Source organism: Triticum aestivum, chromosome 6D (genome assembly GCF_018294505.1).
Source record: "Triticum aestivum cultivar Chinese Spring chromosome 6D, IWGSC CS RefSeq v2.1, whole genome shotgun sequence".
Classification (NCBI taxonomy): domain Eukaryota; kingdom Viridiplantae; phylum Streptophyta; class Magnoliopsida; order Poales; family Poaceae; genus Triticum; species Triticum aestivum.
The window spans coordinates 104,988,183-105,012,472 of record NC_057811.1 but is presented as its reverse complement, the minus strand read 5'-3'; the positions used below and the strand labels follow the sequence as shown (position 1 = coordinate 105,012,472).

Below are 24,290 nucleotides of genomic sequence, written 5' to 3'. Positions count from 1 at the left end.
ACAACTCCTGATAAGGAATTTACTCGAGTCCTCTTCGGCACATGCCGGGATACATACTTAATCCTTCTTCCTTCTGGGGTGGTAAGCAAAATCGTCTTACTGGCGCAATCGATGTTTCCCCCATACATCGATAACCAATCCATGCCTAATATCACACCCAATCCTTGCGACTCCAAAACTATTAGGTCTGCGGGGAAAACATGCCTACCTATGGCCAAAGGCATCTGAAAACATCCTTGGCTTGCCATATACTCTGCTCCTGGCGAGGTTACTAACATAGGTGTTCTGAGAACTTTGGTGGGCAACTTAAACTTATCCACAAATCCCCTTGATATGTATGAATGCGATGCTCCAGTATCAAAAGAACGAGTGCAGTAAATGACTTAACCAAAAACTTACCTATTACTGCATCTGGCTGTGCTTCAACCTCCTCCACGCTAACGTGGTTCACATGTCCTTTGTTGAAAGGGTTCGGCTTCTTCCCAGAGCTTCCATTGCCATTTCCATTCTGGGCTTCAGGACATTCATTGGCATAATGTCCAGTCTTCTGGCACTTAAAGCAAGTGACTTGGCTCAGGTCTCTCTTAGCTGGGGTTGAAGGGTTGGTACGGTTCTGGCCGTTGCTTCCTCCATTCCCATTACCATTCTTGGGGCCATTATGGTTGTGCGAACTACCTCCTCCATGGGTATGCTGAAACTGTCCTCCCGATTTCGGGGTAAAACGTGGCTTCTGCTGAGCTCCAGAATTGTACTTCCCTTGTCCATACTTCCTCTTACGGTTTTCAATCTCCTGCTGCTTCCCTTCAATCATTAAAGCTCTATCTACCAACTCCTGGTAGTTGTTGAAGGTTGCTACCATTAACTGCATGCTCAGCTCATCATTCAGTCCTTCCAGAAACTTCTCCTGCTTGGCTGTATCTGTAGCAACGTCATTTGGAGCATAACGTGCTAACTTGCTAAAGTCCTCCACATATTGGCCTACGGTGTGTCCTCCTTGGCGTAGGTTGCGAAACTCACGCTTCTTCATAGCCATAGCTCCTGCTGAAACATGGGCAGTACGGAAAGCTTGCTGAAACTGGTCCCATGTGACAGTGTCAATAGGGTGTGTGGCTGTGTAATTCTCCCACCATGATGCTGCGGGTCCATCAAGCTGATGTGCGGCAAAATGCACTCTCTCCGCATTTGTGCATCCTGCAGTGGTCAACTCCCTTCCAACTTTGTGGAGCCAATCATCTGCAACAATCGGCTCGGTGCTGCTGGAAAACACCGGCGGATTTAGCCTCAAGAAACGGGCTAAGTGATCAACAGGTGGTGGTGGTGGGTTGTTGTTGTTGTTGTTGTTGCCTTGGTTCTGTACTAACACTTGCATCAGGGCATTCTGCTGCTGAATCAACTGAGTGATCTCCGGTGGGAAAACAAATCCGGTGTCGCGTCTCGGAGGCATCTGATAGGTTTAGAAAAGATGAGAATTTAGAATAGAATGAGGTCTAGAGAGAAAACACTACCCATATGCTCATGAGACAAACACAATCAATATCACTCAATCAAACAAGGCATACAATCGATCTAACTATCGTTACAAAGTGCTCGGGCTATACTATATACATGGGGAATACTACTACTGATATGGTGGTCTACTAGAAATTTTGATCGGTCGAAGACTCCATGATATCTGCTCCAGCTTCATCAACAAAGTCATCTTCACTGGGGTCCGAGTCGGTGTCGTCGATGATGATGTAGTTATCCGGGCAAGTAGAATCGTCATCTCCTCCTCCTGGTGCTGGGTCTCCCATGAATACTCCGATCTTCTTTATCAGGTCGTCGTTCTTCCTCAACAACGTGGCGATCTCCTCCTCGTATCCATCGCGCGTAGGCATGAGTTCTTCCTCCAACTCCGTGATCTTGGTCAATGCCTTCTTCAGATCTATCATGTCTGCGCACATCTGGTTCTCCTGGCGACGAATGTGTTGGTTTTGCTCCTGGATGAAAGCTGCAATTGATCCATCCTTCTTGGTGCTGATCATCTCCCATTGCTCATCCCGGCGTCCACAAATCTGATAAATAGTATCCTTAAGCTCCCTGTGGTAGACTTCTCCAATGCGTCCCATAGAAATGTGGGCTGCCATGCTCTTCCCTAAACTCCAGGTTGGTGCTTCAAAGGATAACTCTATAGGCTCAGTGACTGGCGTAAATGTCCTTCCTGGAACTTGAACTTGAATCTTCCAGCGCTCCTCTTCAGGTAGTGTGGCGTTGTAAGTCCCGGTGAAGCTTGGTATTCCGATGTTCAGGTACTTAGTGACTTCCTTCAAGTGTCGTCCAAAAGGTGTATCTTCATCCGGTTGCATGAACTTGTTCCTTGCATCCGCCATTCCTAAAAGAGTAGAAAGTGGAGAGGAGTCAGAAATGAGAAGAGAGTAATGTTCTAGGGTTTAAGCTTAGTGGTCGTGTCCTACAGTCAGCGTGTGCTCTGATACCACCTTTGTAGCGACCAGACCTCAAACAGTCTGTGCTGCTGTGCACCAGTGTCATCCCTGGATCAGTAATGCTGACACGCACAGTACTTGGAGGATTTATAACAGAGTAGCAATCACACACTTATTACATCGAGTATCTCAAGAGAGAAATAAGTATGTAAATATGGCTTAAGGCCATCTAAATACGATAACAGCGGAAGACTTGGAAGATAAGTGAGTCCATCAACTCCAACGGCATCACTGAGTATAAGACCACGACCTAAGGCATCTTACTCGTCGTCTGAAAAGTCTGCAACATGAAACGTTGCAGCCCGAAAACGGGTCAGCACATGGAATATGCTGGCAATGTAACACATAGAGAGTAATGAACAAAATAATGCTATACTACATGCATATATGGCTGGTAGAAGGCTCTATGGTTACAGTTTTGCGAAAAGCCAATTTTTCCCTACAGCAAAGGAATAAATTTTATTTAACTATCATGGTGGTTGTTAAACATTGAGAATGGTTGACAGCATTCTCAATCCCAATTAAGTATCATCATTAACCCAACAAAATTAATTAAAGTAACATGATGAGATTCACATGATAATCCAGATACTAGATACTCAAGATGTCCATAACCGGGGACACGGCTAACCATGATTAGTTTATACACTCTGCAGAGGTTTGTGCACTTTTCCCCACAAGACTCGATCGCCTCCGCTTGATTCTCGCACTACATGATGTTTGAGAAACGGATGACCGAGACACAGTCTTTCAGAAGTGTTTGCACCTTACGATCGGGTAGACCGTTACACCTACTTTCCCCTACATCTGCTAGTCTACCACTGTAAGAGTTCACACAACTTAATCAACTATGCTAGAGCCCATAATAGCTTGTGGCTGCACACGGAAGTTTCTAGCATGAATAATCTCATGATCCCTTTGAACCTGGGTGGCGGTCCAAAAGAAAAACAGGCAATCCTGGAATACCCAGGTACCTCAATCCACCCAGATGTGAGTTTTAGTTGCCACCTTAAGGTTAACCATTGACTAACAATCTCACATCTGTCATGGTAACACTCAAACCCAATCCACGTCTACTAGCATAGCATAGCAATATGAGCGAACGTAGAAGTAACTCCCAAGGGTTTGATAAAAAAAAGGTCATAGGTACTACCTCAACTACTTCCCAATACCCACAATTTAATTAGATCCTAATCATGCAATGTTTGAGGGTTGATGTAATGCAATAAAATTGGGTAGTAAAAGAGGTATGATCAAAGTGTTACTTGCCTTGCTGATGATCCGTGAAACCTAGAGATTCGAAGTAGCAAGCGGCGCACTCCGGGTACTCTATCGCAAACAAACAAGCATACAATAAGCACTCATCTAATGCATAGGTAAAACTCAAATAAAGAACTAACCAGAAAGTTCAACTTAAGAACTCCGGTTTGCAAAAAGAATCAAATCAAACGAAGCAACGAAAGTCAAACGGCGAAAGAAACAAGCTTCGTTTACTAATCTGGATCTAAGTTAAATTTTACAGTAGCAAAAACTTATTTGAGTAGGTTAGACGGAAAGAGAATTTCGAGACGAAACTCTAGGCGCTTGAATCGCCTGATTCCGATAAACCAGCGAAAAGATAAACTAAAACGAAAAACAGATCAGAAATCGCGATCTGGGAAAATCGCGGATAATCCGACAAAAAATAAAACTGACGAACAGTTAAACGAACGGACGTTCGTTAACTGCGACTATCCGACGAACACGTTCGTTAAAACGAACGGATCGGCGAACGTTCACTAACTAACTAAACCGAAAAAAATAAACCGATCTAATAAAAAAATAAACCTAGGGTTTCAAAAAAAATAAACCGAGGCGGTTTTTGAAAAAAAAACAGACGGTCGGCGGCGGCTGCGGCTACCTCGTCGGGGCAACTCTGGCAGGGCTCGGGACGGGCTCCGGCGGGGCTTGGGGGGTGCGGCGAGGGGCGGCGGGGCTCGGGGAGGCGACGGGCGGCGGCGTTCGGGCTCCGGGCGGCGAGCTCCTTCGGCGGCGGCGACTCGGCTCCGGCGTCGGGCTTCTTCAGCGTGGGCGGCTTCGGTCGAGGCGGGGAACGGGGTGAGGGAGGCGGCGGGGTCGGGCGGGGATATATAGGAGGGGGGTGTCGTGGGGGAGGGGTAAGGCGGCGGTGGCGTCGTCCCCGACCGGGACTCGGGCGGCGGCGGGAGCTAGGTCTCCGGGAGGGAGACGGCTCGGGCGGTGGGCTGGGCCGTCGGCTGGGCTTCGGCCGAGTCGGCGCGCTCGGGATATTTTTTTTAAATTAATTCCGCCGAACCTAAAAAAAGTTCTAGAAAAATAAATAAAAATCTAAAAATGCCAAAATAAATTTTCACCGTCTAATTGAAATAATTAGAACGGGATGAACATTTTCTTGGCTCAAAAATGCAGTTTTGAAAACATGCAATTTTTCTAATGCAAATAAAATTGCAAATAAAATCCGAATAAAATCAAATATTTGATTTTAATATTTTTCCTCCAATATTTCACTTATTTTGGAGAAGTCATATTTTCTCCTCTCATATATTTTAATATGAAAATTTTTTTGGAGGGAAAAATAAATTAAACCAAAAATCCTCGTTTCATTATTTGATAAAAATCAAATATGAAAACCGGGAAAATCCCCAACTCTCTCCGAGGGTCCTTGGGTTGCTTAGGATTTTCGAGGATTTGCCAAAATGCAATAAAATATGCTATGCGATGATGATCTAATGTATAACATTCCAAATTGAAAATTTGGGATGTTACACATGGAAGAGTAACCCATGATCCTAATCGATTGTGCATTTGCATTCAAAAGCAAATTTTAAATAATGCAAAGATTTAGGGGGAGCTCTTGCTTATCACATACTTCTCAAAGCGACGATGTATTTCAATCTTATTATCATTTGTCGAAACTTTGATCTATATGTTGTCATCAATTACCAAAATGGGGGAGATTGAAAGTGCAACTATCCCTCGGTGGTTTTGGTAATTCCTAACAACATATAGCTCATTGAACTATGCTCTTTCAAGATGATCGTTTTATAAAGTTCAATAATTTGCATGGCATGGACTAGAGATGTGGACCCCTCAAAATGCTAAGGACACATATTGGCTCAAGCTCAAGACTCTACATTTTCATTTTAGTGATCCAAGATCACATTGAGTCCATAGGAAAAGCCAATACTATTAAAAGGGGATGAGGTGTTGCTTAATGGCTTGCTTGCTCAAAATGCTTAGTGATATGCTCCAAAAGCCTTCAACCACTTTCTCAATTCCACATATGTCCCAAACCAAAAGTCAAACTCGGCCCCACCGATTTGATCTATCCGGCGCCACCGAGTTCATTTGACATAGCCATAGCCAGAAACCCTAATCAGTTCGGTCTCACCAATAGGGATCTCGGTCTCACCGAGATGGGATTGCAAACTCTCTGTTTCCCTTCGTAATGTTTCAGTCTAACCGGGATGAGCAATCGGTCCCACCGAGTTCGCAATGCAAACTCTCTGTTTTCTTTTTGTAACGTTTTGGTCTCACCAAAATGAGCGATTCGGTCCCACCGAGTTTGCCTGACCAACTCTCTGTTCGCCTATTACAGAAATCGGTCTCACTGAGTTTATGTGATCGGTCTCACCGAGATTACGTTATGCCCTAACCCTAATGAAATCGGTCCCACCGAGTTGACATGTCAGTCCCACCGAAAAGCCTAACGTTCACATTTTGAACTGAATCGGTCTGACCGAGTTTCATGATTTGGTCCCACCGAGCTTGGTGAATTGTGTGTAACGGCTAGATTTTGTGTGGAGGCTATATATACCCCTCCACCCACTCTTCATTTGTGGAGAGAGCCATCAGAACGTGCCTACACTTCCAGCATTCATTTTCTGAGAGAGAACCAGCTACTCATGTGTGGAGACCAAGATATTCCAATCCAACCACAAGAATCTTGATCTCTAGCCTTCCCCAAGTTGCTTTCCACTCAAATCTTCTTTCCACCAAATCCAAATCTCTGAGAGGGAGTTGAGTGTTGGGGAGACTATCATTTGAAGCGCAAGAGCAAGGAGTTCATCATCAACACACCATCTATTACCTTTTGGAGAGTGGTGTCTCCTAGATTGGTTAGGTGTCACTTGGGAGCCTCCGTCAAGATTGTGGAGTTGAACCAAGGAGTTTGTATGGGCAAGGAGATCGCCTACTTTGTGAAGAACTACCCGAGTGAGGCAAGTCCTTCGTGGGCGATGGCCATGGTGGGATAGACAAGGTTGCTTCTTCATGGACCCTCCGTGGGTGGAGCCCTCCGTGGACTCGCGCAGCCGTTACCCTTCGTGGGTTGAAGTCTCCATCAACGTGGATATACGATAGCACCACCTATCGGAACCATGCCAAAAATCTCCGTGTCTACATTGCGTTTGATCCCTCCAAACTCCTCCCCTTTACCTTCATATGCAATGATTTACATTCCGCTGCTATACTCTTAGATTTGCATGTGTAGGTTGATTGCTTGACTTGTGATAAGTTGCTAAAATCTGCCAAGACTTAAAATTGGGAAAAGGCTAGATTTTTATTTGGTCAAGTAGTCTAATCACCCCCCCTCTAGACATACTTCTGATCCTACACTTCAGCCAAACCATTTTGTGTATGGACATATGGAACAGAGTGTTGAATTCAATCCCCAAAGCCATGCAATAATCATTGAAATCACGTGAGGAGAATTCTGCAGCATTGTCCATTCGAATTGACTTAATTCGACTTTCTGGATAATGGGCTTGTAACTTAATGACTTGCCTCATTATCTTGGCAAATGCATGCTTTCATGTGGATAGAAGACACACATGTGACCATCGTGTAAATGCGCCAATCAGAACCATGAAATACCAGAAAGGTCCAAATAATGGCTGAATGGGAGCACAAATGTCTCCTTGAATACGTTCAAGGAACTGAAGTGGTTCAGCTTGTATTTTGAGGTGCGAGGGCCTCAAAATTAGCTTTCCCATGGCACAAGATGTGCACACAAAATCTGAAGATTGAGGAAATTTTGACTCAAGCAAATTATGACCAATGGAATTGCTAGTAATTTTTCTCATCATCCCTATTCCAGGATGGCCTAGGCGATCATGCAAGGTTTGGAATGCGTTAACATTCTGAAAAATCACTTTGTATGCAACATGTTCCATGGGTTTGATGTGCATATAGTACAAACCAGACGATAGAGAAGGAATTTTCTCATGTACCTTTTTGCCATTTCCGTGATCTTCAGTAAAGAGTAGATACTCCTCTTTGTTGTCTTCATGGGTTTCAATGTGAAAACCATTCTTACGGATATCTCGATAACTAATCATGGTATGTGATGAGTCGGGATACAATAAAGCATCCTCAATCATCACTTGTGTACCGCTTGGGAGGGTGAATATGGCACGTCCAGTACCAACAATCACTGTATCACGTCCAGCGATAGTTAGAGTATCTCCATTCATCTTTTTCAGAGTTTGGAAATATTTCATCTCCCTCAGTATGGAGTTTGTGGTACAACTGTCCACAAGGCATAATTTTTCTTTCATCGAATTGTCCCCGTAGAAAACGGCGGCAAGGTGCTCCCTCTCTTTTTCTCTTACTTTTTGCTCTCGCTGGTTGTCTACATGCATGATAACGTGTTTGAGAAAACTGTAATCTCTGTCTTCTGTCGATGGTTACAGGGGGCTTATATATATCTCCTAAAGAGACACGACGATCCAGAGGAGACATCGGTTCCAGGGTGATGCGACGGTTGCGATGGACACAGGCGTCCGTGCGGGCGCAACCGCTCGTCCGTCGGGCAAGGGGAGATTTCCCTTAAGTACAGATTATAGTTTAATCTTACAAAAAATAATCAACGAGAAGGAACTGGAGCTTAAGTCTTGCTAGTCCCTGAGCAAGTACCGTAGCTTGTAATGAACAAGGTCAAGTTGATATTTATGAGATACGGATATGAACAAAGTATTGAGTTCATCATTGGTTATAGGAACGAGTAGGGATAAAAGAGTTATGATAAGTGATAGCTCATCCCCACTTTGATAATTATCATGCAAGCCTCCACACATTGGGAATCAATTTTATTACGAACAGGTAACAACTTCATACCCTAGTTCATGATTGTTTCAACCGGGCAAGCAGAAGAGAGCAACCCCCCAAGGAGACAGCACCCAAGGGGGAAAACAAAAGAGCAAGGAGCAGGGCGCCACAAACATCACGGTTCACCCTGATACAACACAGCAAAATAAACTAGATAGTCTTTGCAGCAGAGACAAAGGCGAGATCGGTACTTGTATAAAGCTTCGTGACAGGCAAAGGACCCAAATGCAATCTTTACTGTCTAGGGTCCTTCCTAAAAATCTCGAGGACAAAGTTGTAGTTTCATTTATTTTCGGTCCCTGTTGTGAGCTGTATTATAACTTTGTATAATTAATGAAGCTCTGGGTCATTCTACGCCCTACTATTGCCAAAATGAAGAAAACAGAGTGTAACATAGCAGTCTAAGTTGGCCCTGAATAGCTTGAGCCTGGAACATGGTAAACGCAACTCTACATTCGCAATTTAGAGCACCTGGCGTGAGAAATATGGAATTCAGCGTCACCAAGATTCAAGAGTCAATGTTCAAAGTACTTCAAGTTGTAAGTCACAGGCAGAAGCTACAGAAAAAAGCAGTGTTTCCCAGTTGAATGACAGAATGATAAAAGGCTCAACGCAGTTCAAAGGGAGAATATTTCTGAATTCATCCGAGTTAGACTGAAATGTCTTAACAAAAGTAGACACACTGTAGAGGCAAACACACAGCCAAATACATCTCAAACCTTCTGTGGCCATAGTGTTCGTGCCACATGAAGCCGTGTGATAACCTGCAAAGCAGAGACGTTCAGACGTAGATATTGGAAAGATGAATAGCCTTCAACTGATCACTGCAGACTATGCAAACATTTCTATGTCCTAAAGCGACTATATTCCAACGAGATTGAGAACGATGGTAGCGGGTCCAAATGTGACCACTGAACCAGTAAAGACGTTGGCAACAACTGACAATGTGGTGGACAAGACTGTATGGCCTCGGTATGGGGCCGTTAGCACTGAGGAAGTATCCATCACATAGTAGCGACCAGGAACCTCTGCACAGATCATATTGCCGCAGTCGGCCACTCTTACGTGGGATGAGGACAGTGATGGAGTTCCCCTGAACGGATGGTAGGTTGGTGGAGTTGACGGCCATGCTCCAAGTGCCAATGAAGAGGGCGTGGTCACCGATGCTTGTCAATGGCGTGGCAAGTACTCCAAGCAGGAGGTCAGCAAGCCGAATAACCACAAGCTGGGACTTTCTGTCGGTATAGCCAACCAGAAGAAGTTCAGAATTGCACTCCACCAGATAAGGCTTAGCCATCAGATTAGCTGGACATGTGGCGATCATTTGTGGCGGTGTAGATGGCCACGAGGAGGAACTGGAGCTATCTGGTGGATCGACGCGCATGATTTGTGAGGGTTTGTTTTTCGAGCTCCTCACCATGTAGAGGCTGCCAAGGAATGGTAGTGCTGTCCTCATGCCACTCATCATCCAGCTCGTGTGAGTCCAGTGCTTGTCACCGGTGGATACGTATGCCATGCGCTCGGCGTGGCTGAGAGCGACCATGATGGTAACACTGCCACCCACATGGACGGAGACAGCCGTGTGGACCATCCGAAGTAGAAGATCATAAGGGCCATTCAGAAAGATCCCAAACTTACTCATGTACAAGCAGAGGGAAGCAAGGGGAGGAAACTCGGCAACATCACCGGTGAAGGGGTGCAGGAGGCAGATAGCAGCGTCCTTCTTGCGCTGCAAGAGAAGGAGGCCATCAGGGCAGTCGAGCACTGAATGGTCCTCGAAGCACGGGGGGTGCACACGGATGAAGACGCCGGTGTGGATATTGAGGAAGCGGATGTAGCCACCCAATGCAGGATGACCGGGGTGAAGCCCATTGCCCTCCGGAAACATCGTCCATTGCCGTGGGTGAAAGCGCGGGTCAACCACACCACGGCCAAGAGGGCAATGAGTGGCGGCACGCCACTTCTTGCACACCGCGCGGAACCAGACATAGTGCAGCAGGTCGCTAGAGAGTACCCGGTCAGCAATCAGCTTCAGCAAATCAGCATTCAGCGACTCCCAGAAAAGGACATAGGCTTGTTGAGTGCCACGCCCACTCGTACTTGAGTTAGTGGTTGCGCTTGCTCCAACAGTTGTCATCCCGATTCCCCCTGAGAAGGAACAAGACTTATCAGCTGAGTTCTGATTAGTAGAATTATTATAACAATGCTACTAGTCACAACTCAAACTTGCTCAATGGCATTGCTTTAGTGCTATTTATGAAAATGCCACCCGTCATTTGTTTTTCTTCTAATTTTGCCATGTACAACGCTACTGTTAAGTCAAGGCACTTTGACAGAGTTAGAGATGATCTGAAAATTGACAAGTTTGTCATACCCTATCCGAAGTTGCATAAGAGCACTACCGTTGAGCCAAAAGAAGCACACCAGCACAAGCACATGCACGGTCAGATTTTGACAACAGTCAGCCTGCCAGCCAACATCTTGTCACCAGTAAACATTCAATCTAATTTTGCCCACATACGACTATGAGCAGAACATAACGGGGAAAAAATCTAGAATCCATTAGATTTTGCTATCACAAACAAAAAAATTATCCGAACGGTTGTTGGATTTTATGCCGCACTATAGCTAGGACAGCAAACGGTTGAAGGCTGCGAGACAAAAGAAGCACAAGCGCACGCAGAGTCAGATTCTGAAGACAGAATCAGCCAGCATCTTCTCTCGACAGCACAAACAGCAGTAAATAATCGATCTGAAATTCCCCACAATACGACTATAAGCAGCACACAGCCGGAAAACAAAATCTACTAGAATCCATCAGATTTTGCTATCACAAACAAAAATATTACCCATCATCTGTAACCTATCAGATTTTGCTAACGCAGTCAGTCGCTTCAGGAAGCGTACCTAGGCCCTCCCGCGGAATGTTCGTCGGTCGCGCGGCCGAGATCGCGTTGGCCGCAAAGGTAGGTGCCGTGGAGCCGCGACTTTGCGCCCGCCTTTTGGTCGCCGCTCGCACACCGGCCGCCTTTACTCGCTACAGGAAGGTCGCACGCTGACCGCGAGCACCCCGCCGCGGCGCCGCCTTGTTCGCTGTGTCCGCCTGGCACGCTCGCGGCGCTAGGGTGAGGGGGCGGAGGTGGGGGCCTAGGGATTTCGGGGAATGGAATTGAACCGGGAGTGATAGAATCGGGGAGGGGTAAACGAGGAGGATCCCTAATAAAAAGTTTTTATCATTTATGCTCTCACTACTTAGTTTTGTCATTGGGAATTTCAACCGTTAAAAAAAATTATTGCTAGGCGCATGCTCAAAATGCCACTAGACACCATTACTATCAGCTTAAATCTTGTTTGTCATGTTATAATGATTAAAATTCCTATAGACCAACATGTCACCTCTTCCTCTATCTCATTACAATAAACTGTGAGTCTCACTTGATCCCAACATCGTTTTTATTTTTTTCTAAAATTATTCGCTTGCTTACTCCTAACAAGTGGGGTCCACACTTATCATTACGAGATAGAGATAAAGAGAGCTGACATGGGGTATAGGGGTAATTTCATTATATAACATGGTCAACGAGTTTGACCTGATAATAATGATGTCTAATAGCATTTTTAAGCAAATATCTAATGGAATGATATCATTTTTAAGATATATATAATGGCATTTTTGAGCAAGCATCTTAGAACGACGGCATTTTTGAGCAGTTGTAATTTTTAATGGCAAAATTGACTAGTGAGACACAACTAGTGGCATAAACGTTCAAAACCCAAACAAAAAAGTAGACGAGGAGGAGAGCTGAGTGGTGGGGCAAGTGGGTAAATGCCATATATATTTAATTTTGCCAAAGCACATCCAGATGTGCCCTAAGTATTGTAATAGGTAATTAATACACGGCTTTACCCTCGAAGAAAAAAGAGCAAGCAACTGGATAGCACATAGTAACTTGTTTAGGACATTTATAAGCCGTCCGAGACAAATACAGTGTCTGATTTAGGAAAAACCTCGGATGCGACCACGGATAGTGATATCGGAGCCTGTCATCCAACCATGCCCGCATATATCTCAAAGCGGATTTGAAAAAATTGGATGACATTCACTTAATTTCAGACATAATTTACATAAAACGGTTGTTCAACTAAAAACACACACTAGCTTGTAGCGGACAGTGACCTCGTGTGACCTTGCTGGTTGGCCGCACCTCCATCGGTGTTTGTGTCGTCGTCGTCATCGGAGTGGTCCCTCCAACGGCGGAAGGCGTGGGGGTGCGGTAGTCCTGCCTGGTCGTTGCGTGCTACTCGTCGTGTGGAGGGCCGCCTAGGCCAATGCTGACCCAGGTCGGGCTGCCCCTGGAGGCCTTGCCCTTGCCGACGCCGGCGGAGATTTCGCTGAGCGACAACTTCTAGCCGATCTTGGCAAGCTCCATGTCGAGGCGGCGGTGGCACGACAACCATATTCATGGTGATGAGCGATCGATCCAGTGCCCAGACCTCCCGCGAGGTCGGGGACAGTGCGGACCAAGGCCGGTGCCTTGTCGGACTTGGAGAAGGTCGAGCGGCGCGCCGCATTGCATCGCTCCGGCCGTGCCGCCTGCCTCGCCACCCTATCTTCCGCCTTGATGATGCTCCACGACAATGATGAATCGGCGCCGCCGCGTCCACCGAGGTAGTGGAGAATGTGCCCACGCACCCTCGCGATTGTCGGTGACACCTCCTCCGTCACGTCCTAGCCGCGCTTGTCGACTGGTCAATGCGTCCATAGCGGTTGTGTGGCATCGACGGTGGCTCGTCCTTCATGTGGCATCCGATTTGGATGCCGCAGTTGCACTACAGGGACTACGGCTCCGCCTTCACACGACGGAGAGGCGGCAACGCTGGCTCCTGCTTCACGCGGTAGTGTGGCTGCACGGCGGCGGACCACATTAGAGGAGCCCATCATGATCTCCATCTAACAGACGTACTCGTTGTCTGTCACCTTCGCCTTCGCATACAAGCGTCACTACTACGGCGTCTCCTGCGGGAGCGCTTTGTCCTCGTCGTTGCCAAGGGAGATGAGGATCTTCTCCTTGACGGAGGAGCCGACAGTCGTGGAGCTCGAGGGCCCCAAAGAGTGACAGCGGCGACACCAAGATCCAGAGCGGCCGCTTGCCGACGCAGAGGACCAAGACTTGGGCATGGTGTATTAGTGGTCTGAAGCAGCTATAAGCAAGAACGTCGGGGGTCCTTGTCTGCGGTGACTATTTGTCGCTTTAAGCGAGGCGAGAGGGGAACTCTCGCTGAAGTTTTTCCTCCACCTGCATCGTATTGGGCCGACCCACTAGCGCGCACGTACGGATTGAAAATATAGGAGAGGAAATGGGATAACCAGGGTTCCATCCCTGGTCTCCAAGCTGCGATCGGGTACTGCTAGCCACTCCGCCTAGGATCCCTCTCGTGGTAAGTTGTAGGGCGCCACCTACTTGAGTCTATTCGATCCGTTTTTTTCTGTTTTTCTTTTGTTTCTGTTATTTTTTCTTCTCCATTTTCTTCTTCTTTTTGTTTCTTTGTTTTTCTTGCATTTTGTTTCCTCTTCATTTTTTGTTTGGTTTTGTTTATCTTGTCCATTTTTTGTTTTCTTTTTGTTTTTCCTTATGTTTGTTTCATTTCCACTCTACATTTTCGTATGTATAAAAAAAATTAATAAGTGATCAATAATTTTTGTATACACGTTCAATATTGTCAGGACGTTTATTCAACAATTTTCCCAAATACTTGTTCAACATTTTAATATTTATTCAATATTTTTTAAATACTTGTACCACATTTTTCAAATACTTACTCAATTCTTTTAATACTTATTCATCATTTTTCAAATACTTTTTCAATATTATCAAATACCCCTATTTCTCACTTTAAGCGAGCGCAGGGCGAAGCCTCGCGTCGGGGGAGCCCCAGATGGGCCGGCCCAGCCGCGAGGGAGGCTGCGGCCTGTTTTTTTTCTGTTTTCTGTTTTCTGTTCTTGTTTTTTATGTAATTTTCTATTTTCTTTAGAATTTAAAATATTTTATATATACAAAATCTCTTCAATTTAAAATATTATATATATATACACAAAAACTCTTCAAAAAATTTGAACAAGTATTTGAAAAATGTTGAATAAGTATAAAAAAATGTTGAACAAGTATTTGAAAAATATTGAACAAATATTTCAAAATGTTGATAAGTATAAAAAATGTTGAACAAGCATTAGAAAAATGTTAAATAAGTATTAAAAATTGTTGAAATAGTATTTGAAAAATGTTGAATGAGTATTTAGAAATATTAAATAATTATTAAAAAGTGTTGAATGAGTATTTGAAAATTGTTGAAAATGTATTTAATAAATGTTGAGTAACTATTAAAATGTTGAACATGTATTTAAAAAATGTTGAGTAAGTATTAAAATGTTGAACAAGTATTTAAAAATTTACAATAAGTGTTCGGATAATGTTGAACGTGTATACAAAAAATGTTGATCACTTATTAGAAAAATGTTTTTGACATATACGGAATGTAGCGTGAAAACAAAAACAAACATAAGAAAAAACAAAAAATGGATAGGAGAAAATGAAACCAAAAAATCGAAGAAGAAGAAAAATATAAGAATAAACCAATGTAAAACTGACTCTTTTAACCTCAAGTAGGACAAGAAGTTGATGTTGGCCTAGTGGCTAGCAGAGTCGCGCAACAGCATGGATTCCCATGTTTGAATCCTGATTCTCTACCTCTTTCTTCTCGCTTTCTTTTAAAAGCGCACTAAAGCGTGGCCCAATAGTGCAGGGGAATTCGCTTCAACAAGACAAGAAGCAGCACTCGTCAAAATCACTGATTGATGAGTACTTCTTCTAAAGATCACTCCCACCTCCTCGGGTTGAGATAAGTGGCAGGATGCATGTGCGCCACTTGTCGCAATCTTTGAGTTTTCTTTTTTTTCGTAGATCCATTTATTCAAAATATTTTATCTCTTAAATCGTGCGTCCAAATCTCGAATCGTTTTCACAATTGGATTCCTCGCGTCGAGATCTTCAAAATTAGATCCCATGTTGTTAGGTTTTCACTAGCTTTTTTTCACAAAAAAACAGACGAAAAAGAAGAAAAAACCGAACCGAGGTTCGGGAGCCACGTTTTTTGCGCAGAAGCAAATCCGTGCCTCTCACGGAAAAAAAAGAGAAAACGCGTTTTTTCGCTTCTCGCGGAAGCAAAACCGTGCCTCTCACGAAAGAAAAAAAAAGGAAACACGTTTTTTTTCATTTCTGAGAGGCACGCCCGCTCCTCTCGCGGAAAAAAAAAGAGAAAACATGTTTTTTTCTATTTCCGAGAGTCACGTCCGTGCCTCTCGCGGGAGCAAAACCATGCCTCTCATGAAAGAAAAAACGCGTGCGGAAAGGTAAGAAAGACCGGTGAAAAACCAAAAGTTCAAAAAACCCGGAAAAAACTGTCTAAAAAACCAAAAATGCGTGCGCAAAAATAAATAAAAAATTTGGAGGGAGCGCCCAGAGTGCGACATGGCAGCGGCTGAGAGCATGTAAGTGACGCGCTCTCAATCCACCCCAAGTGATCATTGGAAGGCACCCGAAGGAGTGCTCGTCAACTAGTTACTCTCAGCATTCACTTAAAGCTTTTAAAAGCGTGCTAACAAGCTGGCCCAATAGCTACAGTGCGGGGGATTCGCTTCAACGAGACAAGAAGCAGCACTCGCTTAAAGTGAGAAATAGTCGCCGCGGCGAAATCCACCACTCTGCGACTGGATGGATCTAAAAGTTGGCGTTTCAAACAGCGCCATCAAGCTAGCACTATTTACTCGTTCAAAAAAAAAACTGAGCATTATTTACATGGCAGTAAACCTAGGGTAATAATTGCTTCTTCTTCTTCTTTTTTGGCTAGCTGGCCACCTGGCCGACTCAACCGTTGTGCTTTCCAGCCTGGTCAACATGTTTTTTTAGGCTTGATCAAACACTGAGGATGAGTAGGGTATTACCTCTCGAATACAGTCCCGGAACTGGGTAAATCTCTCGTGTGTGTAATCCCGTACCTAGGTCATATACATGGACCTTGCTCCACAAATTCCCCAAATCACTAACTCACATTTTTTTTAACGGCTCCGCAAGGTAGCGGAGCAGTATCAACCGTTCAAATATGCATGAAGATTTCTGCTAGCTTTTGCGGGTAAAGCAGTTGTTGTAAATTGATATATAGTACAAGCAAATAGTATGAATCAAGTTGTGTTAGCTTTTGTGAGGAGGTAAGAAAGCATGCACAAAAGGACGGTTGCGTGCATAGCTCCTGATTGACTTCTCTCTCCCTAAATAAGTGACATGCATTTTATTTCATTGTGATCTTTTGGACGATTGGTATTTGAATTCGACCTTAACACTAGTAGAAAACTGGGTTTTGGTCACAGGGCAATATTCACATTAGTCCCGGTTCAGTCACGAACCGGGACTAATGTGAGCATTGGTCCCGGTTCATGCGGCCAGGGGCCTGCCGGGCCTCGTGGGGGCATTGGTCCCGGTTCGTCCGGCCCCTTTGGTCTCGGTTGGTGGGACAAACCGGGACCAATGGGCCTCGCTCCTGGCCCATCATCATTGGTCCCGGTTGGTGGCTTGAACCGGGACCAGAGGCTCACCCTTTAGTCCTGGTTCATACCACAAACCGGGACTAAAGGGTTGGTCCTAGTTGCGGTCAGAGTTTAGTCCCACCTCGCCAACCGAAGGGCGCTCACACCGGTTTATAAGCCCGTCCCTCTCTGCCTTGTTGAGCTCCTCTCAAAGTGAAAATAGATGCCCTTATACAGGAAATTTGACCTAAATTCAGAGTAAATTTCTTTGAATTTCATAGAAATTTATTATGAATTTAGGTTGAATTTTCTCTATAGACTCATCTATGTTCATTTTTTATAGTAAATAAAATAAATAAACCTTAATAAAATAAAATAAACTATAGTAAATAAAATAAATAAAAATAGCAGCAGTAAAATAAATAAAAATAGCAGCAGTAAAATAAATAAAAATAAAATAAATAAAGTAAAATACATAAGTAATTAGAAACAAAATGGAATAAAATAAATAAGTTTTTTGTTGTAAGTAGAAACAAAACAAAATAAATAAAGCAAAAGAGAAAACAAAAAACAGGGAAAAAAATTATGCCACCTACTGGGCCACCACGGCCTGAATACGACTTGAAACCCATCCATGGGTCAGGATTCAGGCCCGCAGAAGGCCCAGTAGGCCCCACAAGCAAAGATAACGGTTAGGCCCGAAAGCCTGCAGTTGAGAGGAGCTCGAGAGGGTGGGCGCAACAGCGCTTATAAACCATTCTCGAGCTCTCTCAACTAGCGAGGTGGGACTAAACTTTTGACGCGGGGCAGCACAAGGCCTTTGGTCCCGGTTGGTGCCACCAACCGGGACTAAAGGGGGGCATGCGTACCGGTTCGTGGCACCAACCGGGACCAATGGTCCCGGTTGGTGCCACGAACCGGGACCAATGAGTTGCCTATATATACCCCATCGCCACAGCAGAGCACTCCACAGTGCTCTGTTTTTTCTGGCCGGCGAGGGGAGGGCATTTGGGTGCTCTAGCTCACCTCCTATGCACATGAGGTGTTCGATGAAATGTCTGAGCCACACTAGTTAATCTTTCTCCTCTCGAAACTCGACCTCCGAGCTTCATTTTCCCCGAGATTTGTCTAGGTTTAGCGGTCCGTCACGTCCCGTCCCCGTCTTCACCGCCGTCGATCGCCCACGCCGATCTCGTCGCCAGCACCACCGTGGTGAGCCTCTTGTTCTTATCTTCTTTCTGAAAGAAAAAAATTCTTACTTTAGATAGATACTTGTCTAATTTTGTTACTTTTATTATTCCTTCTTATTACATAGTGCGATGGTTTTGGTATCTGCCCGCGTCGGCCCTCGTCCTGTCTATGATTCGGATGTGGTATATATTATCTTTTTATAACTATTTGGTTCATTTATTGTTTATGACAAATATGCCGACCAACGTGACATAGATTTTATTTATCTAGGAGGTGGTTGAACCGGAAATTCCAACCGACCCTATTGTCGAGAGGTTAAATTTAGTTGAAGAATAAAACAATTACTTGAAGGAAAAAATAAAAAAAAAATTGAGGAGGAGAAGATGATATTGGAGTTGCATGTTGCGGATGTCGTCGATGATCACAAGATCAAGATGGATGCAATGCGCTTGAAGATTAGAAAGATTAGAAAATATGTCATTCATACCGAGGCTTGGTATCATTATGCCGTTGGATCAATTGTTACCTTGGTTGCGATTATGATCGCATTTGTTTTCGCATTGAAATGTTTTACATAGTTTCAATGTATGGTTTAATTAATTAGATGCTCTGGAGAGCTATATGTTGTTAGATGAGAACTATGTATGTACTTTGGTTTTAATGTGATGATGAACTTCTATTAATTTGGTCACTTAATTATCTATTCATGATGTTCTGTAATGGTTTTTGACACACTTAATTATATATAATGCACGCAGATGAACCGGCAATGGATGTACGGTGACAGACACACCTTCGAGTACATTAAGGGCGTGCATGATTTTCTCGAAGTGGCTGAGGCAAACAAGCAGAATGGTTTTATGTGTTGTCCATTCCCTACATGTGGGAATACGAAGTCTTACTCTGACCGGAAAAATCCTTCACACCCACATGCTTTACAAGGGTTTCATGCCACACTATAATGTTTGGACGAGGCACGGAGAAATAGGGGTTATGATGGAAGACGGCAAAGAAGAAGAGGACGATGACAACTATGTGCCCCCTGAATACGGTGATGCTGCAACGGGGGAAGCTGCTAAAGATTAAGAGGAACCAGACGATGTGCCCAATGATGCTGCAAGGGGGGAAGCTGCTGAAGATCAAGAGGAACCAGTGCCCGATGATGATGATCTCCGCCGGGTCATTGTCGATTCAAGGACGCAATGCGAAAGTCAAAAGGAGAAGCTGAAGTTCGATCGCATGTTAGAGGATCACAAAAAAGGGTTGTACCCCAATTGCAAAGATGGCAACACAAAGCTCGGTACCGTACTGGAATTGCTGCAGTGGAAGGCAGAGAATGCTGTGCCTGACAAAGGATTTGAGAAGCTATTGAAAATATTGAAGAAGAAGCTTCCAAAGGATAACAAATTGCCCGACAGTACATACGCAGCAAAGAAGGTCGTATTCCCTCTAGGATTGGAGGTGCAGAAGATACATGCATGCCCTAATGACTGCATCCTCTACCGCGATGCGTACAAGGATCTGAACGCATGCCCAGTATGCGGTGCATTGCGGTATAAGATCAGACGAGATGACCCTGGTGATGTTGACGGCGAGCCCCCCAGGAAGAGGGTTCCTGCGAAGGTGATGTGGTATGCTCCTATAATACCACGGTTGAAACGTCTTTTTAGAAACGAAGAGCATGCCAAGTTGATGCGATGGCACAGTGAGGACCGTAAGAAAGACGGGAAGTTGAGAGCACCCGCTGACGGGTCGCAGTGGAGAAAAATCGAGAGAAAGTAGTGGGCTGAGTTTGCAGCTGACCCAAGGAACGTATGGTTTGGTTTAAGCGCGGATGGCATTAATCCTTTCGGGGAGCAGAGCAGCAATCATAGCACCTGGCCCGTGACTCTATGTATGTATAACCTTCCTCCTTGGATGTGCATGAAGCGGAAGTTCATTATGATGCCAGTTCTCATCCAAGTCCCTAAGCAACCCGGCAACGACATTGATGTGTACCTAAGGCTATTAGTTGAAGAACTTTTACAGCTGTGGAATGGAAACGGTGTACGTACGTGGGATGAGCACAAAAAGGAGGAATTTAACCTGCACGCGTTGCTGTTTGTAACCATCAATGTTTGGCCCGCTCTCAGTAACCTTTCAGGACAGACAAACAAGGGATACCACGCATGCACGCACTGTTTAGATGACACTGAAAGTATATACCTGGACAAATGCAGGAAGAATGTGTACCTGGGCCATCGTCGATTTCTTCCGACCAACCATCAATGTCGAAAGAAAGGCAAGCATTTCAAAGGCGAGGCAGATCACCGGAAGAAGCCCGCCATGCGTACCGGTGATCACGTACTTGCTATGGTCAATGATTTACACGTAATCTTTGGAAAGGGTCCCGGCGGACTAGCTGTTCCGAATGACGCTGAGGGACACGCACCCATGTGGAAGAAGAAATCTATATTTTGGGACCTACCCTACTGGAAAGAGCTAGAGGTCCGCTCTTCAATCGACGTGATGCACGTGACGAAGAACCTTTGCGTGAACCTGCTAGGCTTCTTGGGCGTGTATGGGAAGACAAAAGATACACCCGAGGCACGGGAGGACCTGCAACGTTTGCACGGAAAAGACGGCATGCCTCCGAAGCAGTATGAAGGTCCTGCCAGCTATGCTCTTACGAAAGAAGAGAAAGAAATCTTCTTTGAATGCCTGCTCAGTATGAAGGTCCCGACTGGCTTCTCGTCGAATATAAAGGGAATAATAAATATGCCAAAGAAAAAGTTCCAGAACCTAAAGTCTCATGACTGCCACGTGATTATGACGCAACTGCTTCCAGTTGCATTGAGGGGGCTTCTACCGGAATGTGACGCCCCCGATTTGACCGTACACTAATCATGCACGCAAATGTGTACGATCACGATCAGGGACTCACGGGTAGATATCACAACACAACTCTACAACAAAAAAATAAGTCATACAAGCATCATTATACAAGCCAGGGGCCTCGAGGGCTCGAATACAAGTGCTCGATCATAGACGAGTCAGCGGAAGCAACAATATCTGAGTACAGACATAAGTTAAACAAGTTTGCCTTAAGAAGGCTAGCACAAAAGTAGCAACGATCGAAAAGGCAAGGCCTCCTGCCTGGGACCTCCTAACTACTCCTGGTCGTCGTCAGCGGCCTGCACGTAGTAGTAGGCACCTCCAGTGTCGTAGGTGTCGTCGTCGACGGTGGCGTCTGGCTCCTGAACTCCAGCATCTGGTTGCGACAATCCGGTATAGAAAGGGGAAAAGAGGGAGAAAAGCAACCGTGAGTACTCATCCAAAGTACTCGCAAGCAAGGAGCTACACTACATATGCATGGGTATATGTGTAAAGGGGCATATCAGTGGACTGAACTGCAGAATGCCAGAATAAGAGGGGGATAGCTAGTCCTGTCGAAGACTACGCTTCTGGACATCTCCATCTTGCAGCATGTAGAAGAGAGTAGATTGAAGTCCTCCAAGTAGCATCGCATAGCATAATCCTACCCGGCAATCCCCTCCTCGTCGCCCTGTTAGAGAGCGATCACCGGGTTGTATCTGGCACTTGGAAGGGTGTATTTTATTCAGTATCCAGTTCTAGTTGTCATAAGCTCAAGGTACAACTCCGGGTCGTCCTTTTACCGAGGGACACGGCTATTCGAATAGATAAACTTCCCTGCAGGGGTGCACCACATAACCCAACACGCTCGATCCCATTTGGCCGGACACACTTTTCTGGGTCATGCCCGGCCTCGTAAGATCAACACGTCGCAGCCCCACCTAGGCTCAACAGAGAGGTCAGCACGCCGGTCTAAACCTATGCGCGCAGGGGTCTGGGCCCATCGCCCTATGCACACCTGCACGTTGCGTACGCGGCCGGAAGCAGACCTAGCCTAGTGGCGTTCCAGTCCAATCCGGCGCGCGCCACTCAGTCGCTGACGTCAAAAGAGCTTCGGCTGATACCACGACGTCGGGATACCCATAACTACTCCCACGTAGATGGTTAGTGCGTATAGACCAAATGGCCAGACTCAGATCAAATACCAAGATCTCGTTAAGCGTGTTAAGTATCCGCGAACGCCGACCAGGGCCAGGCCCACCTCTCACCTAGGCGGTCTCAACCTGCCCTGTCGCTCCGCCACAAAGATCCACTTGCGGGTACTCCTACGAGCCGACCCGACTTTAGTCATCACATGTGTCATGTATATAGTATATAAGTATATACCCGTGATCACCGCCCAGGTGATCACGGCCCGATAGTATAGCACAGCAGACGGACAAGAATGTAGGGCCACTGATGGAAACTAGCATCCTATACTAAGCATGTAGGATTGCAGGTAAAGGTAACAACAGTAGTAGCAAGGATAGGCTATGCATCAGAATAGGATATCGAAAAGCAGTAACATGCTACACTACTCTAATGCAAGCAGTATAGAGGAGAGTAGGCGATATCTGGTGATCAAGGGGGGGGCTTGCCTGGTTGCTCTGGCAAGTAGGAGGGGTCGTCGACTCCGTAGTCGAACTGGGCAGCAGCAGTGTCGGTCTCGTAGTCTACCGGAGAGAAGAGGGGGAAGAAACAGTAAATACAATGCAAACATAAGCATGACGATGCGTGACATGACAATGAGCGGTGCTAGGGGTGTCCTAACGCGACAGTAGGTGGTACCGGTGAAGGGGGGGAACATCCGGGAGGTATTCCCGATGTTTCGCGTTTTCGGACAGACGGACCGGAGGGGGAAAGTTGCTAGTTCGATAGGTTAGGGAGGTGTGGTGGATGAACGGACTGCGTATTCGGATTCGTCTCGTCGTTCTGAGCAACTTTCATATAGAAAACATTTTCATCCGAGTTACGGTTTAAAAGATATGAATTTTCAAAGTTTATTTGAATTTCTGGAATTATTTAATTAACAGAAAAAGGGATATGACGTCAGCATGACGTATGAGTGACGTCAGCGGTCAACAGTCCGGGTTGACTGGTCAAACTGACAAGGGGGACCCACCTGTCATAGACAGTGGGTTAACAGAGGATTAAACTAATTAGTTTTTAGTTAATTAACTACTGGGCCCACCTGTCAGTGAGAGATTAATTAAACTAATTATTTTTATTTATAAAACATTTTCTTTTCTTTTCTTTTTTTAATTTTTGCGGCGGGGCCCGATGTCAGTGACTGGGCCTGCCCAGTCAGCAGTTGACTGGGTCAACCCAGTCAACTGGGGCCCGTGGGGGCCACTGGCAGGGACACTGGGGGTGGGGCCTGGCCAGCCACGTCGGCGGCCGGCGCCGGCGCAACTCCGGCGACCAAAACCGCGGCGGTCCCTCGCCGGAGTTGGCCGGAATTGCGCTACGGGGCTCGGGGAGGAACGGGGCTAGGCCCATTCGAAAGAACTCGCAGCGCCGCATCCAGGGGTGGCCGGGGCTTCGCCGGACTTGGCCGGAATCGGCGCCGGCGAGCGGCGGAGGCGGCGGCGCGCACGGGTGCCCGACGGAAACAGGGCTACGGCAGGCGGTCGAGCAAGCGGAGGGGCTGGGGAGCTTCTACGTGCGGTGGGGAGCGCTGTGGGCTTGAGCCCGTGACCATTTGGTCACCGGAGACCCGCCGGCGGCGAGCTCCGCGGCGCGGCGTTCGGGCGCGCGTGGGGGAAAAGCTAGGGAGCGTGGGCGAGCTAGCGGAGTGGGGGAGGAGGTAGAGGAGCTCACCGCGTGGCGCAAGAAAGGCCCGTGGGTGCTTAGGAGCAGCAGGTCGGCGCCGGGGAAGAAGGGGGTCGCCGGCGTCCGAGGTTGAAGGCGAGCTCGGGGAGGCCGTTGCGGTGGCTCCGAGCTTCGACGGATAGGCGGAGGGGGTGTAGTCGAGGGCGGCGACGTCGTACGACAAGGCGGGGTGGCGAGTGGGGCACGGT

The 24,290-nt window shown here is 46.0% G+C and overlaps 1 protein-coding gene across 1 annotated transcript; it reads right to left on the bottom strand.

Moving 5' to 3' along the window:
* Positions 1-9,116: 9,116 nt before the first annotated feature.
* LOC123143880 (uncharacterized) lies at positions 9,117-11,811 on the bottom strand. Its single transcript, XM_044562877.1, has 2 exons — positions 11,517-11,811; positions 9,117-10,757 (listed from the first exon to the last, which is right to left on the bottom strand). The coding sequence occupies exon 2, from the start codon at positions 10,744-10,746 to the stop codon at positions 9,391-9,393; it is 1,356 nt and encodes a 451-aa protein (XP_044418812.1). The 5' UTR covers positions 10,747-10,757; positions 11,517-11,811; the 3' UTR covers positions 9,117-9,390.
* Between the last annotated feature and the right edge of the window lie 12,479 nt (positions 11,812-24,290).

What these genes read in the sequence shown, in the direction of transcription:
- LOC123143880 (XM_044562877.1), bottom strand. Translation starts at nt 10,746, where the DNA reads ATGACAACTGTTGGAGCAAGCGCAACCACTAACTCAAGTACGAGTGGG.